The 5,926-nt window shown below is 44.4% G+C and overlaps 1 protein-coding gene across 1 annotated transcript in view; it reads left to right on the top strand.

The window, feature by feature from the left end:
• The first annotated feature begins 2,247 nt into the window (after window positions 1-2,247).
• Window positions 2,248-5,926, top strand: part of TAF12 (TATA-box binding protein associated factor 12) — an 18,391-nt gene continuing 14,712 nt past the window's right edge. The window contains exons 1-3 of the mRNA XM_008054783.2: window positions 2,248-2,326; window positions 3,044-3,295; window positions 5,222-5,299. Of these exons, the coding sequence (XP_008052974.2) occupies window positions 2,255-2,326; window positions 3,044-3,295; window positions 5,222-5,299 (402 nt within the window). The 5' untranslated portion in view covers window positions 2,248-2,254. The remainder of the gene's footprint in view (window positions 2,327-3,043; window positions 3,296-5,221; window positions 5,300-5,926) is intronic.

Below are 5,926 nucleotides of genomic sequence, written 5' to 3'. Positions count from 1 at the left end.
CCAACTCAAAAAAAAAAAAAAAGAAAAGAAAATGGCTGCCTCTCATCTCACTTGGCTTACAGATATTACAAAAAGTCTCCACTTATTTTTACTTATTTATTTTATTTTTTATTTTTTTTGGGTCAAAGTCTCCCTCTGTCTCCCAGGCTGAAGTGCAGTGGCATGCTCACGGCCACTGCAGCCTCGATGTGCTGTGCTCAGGCGATCCTTCTGCCTCAGCCTTCCAAGTTGCTGGCATTACAGGTGTGCACCATCACACCCGATTATTTTTTGATTTCTTGTAGAGGTGAGGTCTTGCTAAGTTGCCCAGGCTGGTCTCAAACCCATGAGCTCAGGCAATCCTCTTGCCTCTGCCTCCCAAAGTGCTGGGATTATAGACGCGAGCCACTGTGCCTGGCCGTCTCCACTTATTTTGAGCAATACTTAGTACTATTTTGAGAAGTTCCGTGAAGGTTGTGGGAATGTTATTCCAGTGGTACGAGTATAGTATGTTCTGTGTGAGGCTAGAGTGATGAGGGTGCAGTTTGATAATCTTCAGTGAGACTTTTACATGTAATTTGGTCTGGGAAAAGATGTTCTAATGTTCTATAGCATTAGAACAGCTGTCACCATGTTAATAATTTTTTCCTATCCTGACTTTTCCATTGGTAACATTTGTGTGTAGAGGAGAAGGAGGCATAGGCCACATATGATTAAACAGGTATTTGACTGGGCACAATGACTCACGCCTGTAATCCTAGTACTTTAGGAGGCTGAGGCAGGAGGATTGCTTAAGTTCAGGAGTCTGAGACCAACCTGGGCAGCATAGTGAGACCTCATCTCTACAAAATAAAAAAGTTAGTCAGGGATGTTGGCACATGCCTGTAGTCTCAGCTACTCGGGAGGCTGAGGCAGAAGGATCACCTGAGCCCAGGAGGTCAAGACTGCGGTGAGCTATGATCATGTCACTGCACCTCCAGCTTGGAAGACAGAGTGAGACCCCGACTCAAAAAAACAAAAACAAAAAAACCCAGGTATTTAATCCTGACACTCTGCTGTTCCCATTAGCTGACTCTTGGCCACCAAGTCAGCCTAGTTTCTCCTGGTCATTTAGCTAGTACATAGTTAGCTGCTTTTATTAAGGTAATCCAGGAGAACTTGATTTCCCGTATTCAACAGCTAGACAGTGGGCTGGGGAAGACCTCAGCAATGGGGGAGTAGTAGATAGATGCAGACACTCATTCAGGTTACTGAGCTTCACATGTTCTGAAAACCACTGACACGATTCCACACTTTTGCCCAATACGTATTCCATATGCTGCTAGTTTATCCCTAACAACAGAACACTAATTTTAAGGGGCAACCCCTTTGGGTCCCCTCCCACTGTGGGAGCTCTTCTGTCTTCTCAATAAATCCTGCTTTAAAAAAATTTTTTATAGGAAGTTAATCTATATATGCTATAATCATCATTAATTTTTTTTTTTGAGTTGGAGTCTCACTCTGTTGCCCAGGCTGGAGTGCAGTGGCACACTCATGGCCACTGCAGCCTCAACCTGCTGGGCTCAGGTGATCCTTCTGCCTCAGCCTTCCAAGTAGCTATAAGTATAGGCACATGCCACCATGCCCAGCTAATTTTTTTATTTATTGTAGAGGTGAGGTTTCTCCAAGTTGCCCAGGCTGGTCATGAATCCCTGGGCTCAGACATTCCTCTCACCTCCCAAAGTGCTGGGATTACAAGATTGAGCCACCATACCTGGCTCATTATTAACTTCTTTTTCTTTTTTTTTTTGAGTCAGAGTCTCATTCTGTCACCCCAGGCTGGAGTGCAGTGGCACGCTCACGGCTACCACAGCCTTGACCTGCTGGACTCAGGCGATCCTTCTGCCTCAGGCTTCCAAGTAGTTGGAACTACAGGCATGCGTCACCATGCCCAGCTAATTTTTTTGATTTATTGTAGTGACAAGGTCTGGCCATGTTGCCCAGGCTGGTCTCAAACCCCTGGGCTCAAGCAAGAGGTTGCCTCTATCTCCCAAAGTGCTGGGATTACAGTCTTGAGCCACCGTGCCTGGCCATAATTAATTTTTAAAAGTTGCTTATGAAAAGAGATGGAGATTTTTTGGGGGGCACCCACTGGCAATAAGGAGATATATTTCTACACATCATCTGCTTGGGTCCTGGTCTGTGAAGATGTGCCAGCCCATGCAACTAACAAAAATGGTTCTGTGCCAAGAATGGTGCTTGATGGCAGTTGTCCGTTTACAGGTAGCTTTTGAAAATGGCTGCCTCTCATTTCACCGGGCTCACAGCTGTTGCTGATGTAATTAAAGATCTAGACACTCAGATAGCTGTAAGTAAGCTCCTTGAGGCCACTGCGGGCAGATCTTGGTGAATGTGCTTTTGATCCTGGTGACACCAAAGCTGATGTCCACGGAGTTAACCTTATGACTCTAAGATGCAGGAGTCTTGACTGCTCCAATCTAGAGTCTGCATGTACTTAAAGATTGCTAACACTCAGAGAAAAATCACTCTTCATGACAAAGAAGAACTTACTTGTAACAATTGCAAAAAATTGTGTTTATTGGGCATAGCCTTGACATAGTCTTAAGCATGTTTGAAATGCCAAAATGAACAGTCTGTTTTCTTAAGCATTGTGACTGGGTTCTTAAGTATGTGATTGTGCCTTGACTTACTTGAATTTAACATTATTTGATACTTTAAAAATAATGCATGTAGTACTTAACCAAGCATTTTATTTTTACAAAATCCTCAAAAATGTCTTGCTATTCTAGTTTATTTTTGTTCATAAGATTCCTCATTTCATTTACTTTCTTATTTCAATTTTGTGAATTTAGAAACCATTTCATTTAGCTTTGGAGAAGAGATGGTTTCTAAATATCAGGTGAGAGCAATAAACATTCTTCATTCCCTCCATTTTTAATGTGTAGGTATCAAAAAGTTACTATCCCAGATACACTGAAGATCCCTCAAAGTCTGACAGACCTCATTTTACTCATCCTTTACTGCCGGTTCTTCTAGAACTAATTCTTGTGTTTTCTTTCTCCAGTTGATTGGCCTTGGTCCTCACAGCTCCAAAAAGAAACAGGATCTCGATAAGCTCTATGAACTGAAAGCCAAAGCTCGGCAGATTATGAACCAGTTTGGCCCCTCAGCCCTAATCAACCTCTCCAATTTCTCATCCATAAAACCGGAACCAGCCAGCACCCCACCACAAAGCTCCATGGCCAATAGCACTACAGTGGTAAAGATACCAGGCACTCCTGGGACAGGAGGTCGTCTTAGCCCTGAAAACAATCAGGTATCATCCTCTTACTCTGTTCTCTGTAGGTACCTCTTATCTATTGTTTCAATCTATAATGCTTTGAGAGATGTTCATCTCAGCTGCTGTCTCTTCCTCTCAACTGAAAAAGAAGGTCTTTAGCTGGGCATAGTGGTGCGTGCCTGTAGTTCCAGCTACTTGGAAGGCTGAGGCGGAAGGATCACCTGAGCAGATCGAGTTGGCGGTGTCCTTGAGTGTGCCACTGCACTCTAGCCTGGGCGACAGAGTGAGACTCCAACTCAGAAAAAAAAAAGAAAAAGAGAAAGAAAGGCTTGGCAGGTGTGGTGGCTCATGCCTATAATGCCAGTACTTTGGGAGACCAAGGTGAGAGGATTGCTTGAACCCAGGAGTTTGAGACCAGCCTGGGCAACATGGTGAGACCTCATCTCTACAATAAATCAACAAATTATCTGGGTATGGTGGTGCACACCTGTAGTCTCAACTACTTGGAAGGTTAAGGAGAAGGATCGCCTGAGCCCAGCAGGTTCAGACTACGGTAATCATGATTATACCATTGTACTCCAGGCTGGGTGACAAAATGAGACTCCAACTCAAAAAAAAGGTCTTTTCCCTCTTTTTGAATTATAACACTTTTGTTTATTTGTTTTCTTGAGTCAAAGTCTCACTCTGTCGCTAAGGCTGGAGTGCAGTAGCCGATCACAGCTTACCACAGCCTAGGCCTCCTGGGCTCAGATGATCCTCCCAACACAGCCTCCCAAGTAGCTGGGACTATAGATGTACACCACCCACCTGGCTAATTTTTTTATTTATTGTAGAGACAAAGTTTTGCCAAGTTGTCTAGGCTGTTCTCAAACCCCTGGGCCCAGGCAGTCCTTTTGCCTATGCCTCCCAAAGTGCTGGGATTACAGGTGTGAGCCATTGCACCCAGCTCTATTTGTTTATTTATTTTTATTTTTATTTTTGAGTTAGAGTCTCACTGTTGCCTAGTCTGGAGTGTAGTAGCATGCTTGTGGCCACTGCAGCCATGACCTGCTGTGCTCAGGTGATCTTGTTTCAGCCTTCCAAGTAGCTGGAACCACAGGTATGCACCATCAAGCCCAACCAGCTCTTATTTTTTGAAAGACAGGATCTTGCGATGTTTTCCACTCCAGGCTGAAGTGCAGTGGCTGTTTACAGATGTAGTCATAGCATACTGCAGCCTGAAACTCCTGGGCTCAAGCAATCCTCCTGCCTCAGCCTCCCAGGTAGCTGGGAATATAGGTGCTCACCACTGTGCCTGACTTTCTTTTGATAATTTTTAAACTCATATGTGTAACATGACATTTCCTTTAAGAAAGAGGGATGGTAGCTATACATACTTTTACAGTATTTAGTTAACACAAAAATGAACACATGTTCCCTGCTCCCAGGGAGCTTTTAGCCTGTTAAGTCAGACAGGCAAATTTATAAATTTGCACAATGATAAAAGGGTGTACAGGGTACAGTGGAGGCCAAAGGTGAAAGTGAACAAATGGTTACTTTAAATAAATGGGTGGACTAGGAAAGGCATCAGAAAGAGGTACCGTGAGCTGAGCACATAGGAAGAAGGGAGGAAGACCATGTCCAAAGGCAAGAAGCACTGTACAGTTTGTGGTAGTCAAGAGAATTGCAAATTGCTTCTTGTAGAGGGAAGGTAAGGGACATAAGAAAAAGGGATGAGGCTGAAATAAACTGCCTCACAACTGAATGCTGGCCTGCCTTCCAAACTGCTCTTTCTGCCTTTCCCTAAGCTGTGGCTTCTTAAGAGTGTAGTCTTCTAGCAGTATAACCAGATAGGCCAGACCATGAGCTTTTTGGATAGAAGAAACTAAACCCAACAATTTGATAGCCAGTCTTCATTATGGAGTAATGAGTTGTTTTGTTTTCTTAATACCTGGCTGAAAATCTCCTTCCAATCAACTCTAGGTATTGACCAAGAAGAAATTACAGGACTTAGTAAGAGAAGTGGATCCTAATGAGCAGTTGGATGAAGATGTGGAGGAGGTAAGATGGAGCTTGAGACCCCCAAGACTGTGTCCCTGAGAACTGGTATAGCATAGTGGTTAAGAGCACAGACAAGTCTGAATTTGAATCTTGGCCACTTACCAGCTGTGTAGCTGTGGACCAGTCACTTAAGCTTTTTGAGACTCCGCTTCCTCCTGTGTTGGTAGGGCATAACATTACTTACTCACAGAGTTATTGTGGAATAATTTATGCATGTCACCTAGGAAAATACCTAGCACTTTATGCCCAGTAGCTGCTGCTACTTTTGCCTATTAAAAAAAGGCATAATCTAGCTGGGTGTGGTCACTCAAGCCTGTAATGCAGCACTTTGGGAGGCTGAGGCAAAAGAATTGCCTAAACCGGGCTTGGTGGCTCAGCCTGTAATCCCGCACCTTTGGGAGGCTGCGGTGAGTGGATTGCCTGAGCCCGTGGGTTCGAGACCCACCTAGGCAACTTGGTGAGACCTTATCTCCACAATAAATCAAAATGAGCCGGGTGTGGTAGTGCACGCCTGTAGTTCCAGCTACTCAGAAGGTTGAGGCAGAAGGACTGCCGGAGCCCAGCAGGTCGAGGCTGCGGTGGCCGGGAGTGGCCACTGCACTCCAGTCTGGGTGACAGAGTGAGACT

Source organism: Carlito syrichta, unplaced genomic scaffold (assembly GCF_000164805.1).
Source record: "Carlito syrichta isolate Samal-C Ts95f unplaced genomic scaffold, Tarsius_syrichta-2.0.1 Scaffold79789, whole genome shotgun sequence".
Taxonomy (NCBI): Eukaryota; Metazoa; Chordata; class Mammalia; order Primates; family Tarsiidae; genus Carlito; species Carlito syrichta.
This window is presented reverse-complemented; position numbering and strand designations above follow the sequence as displayed.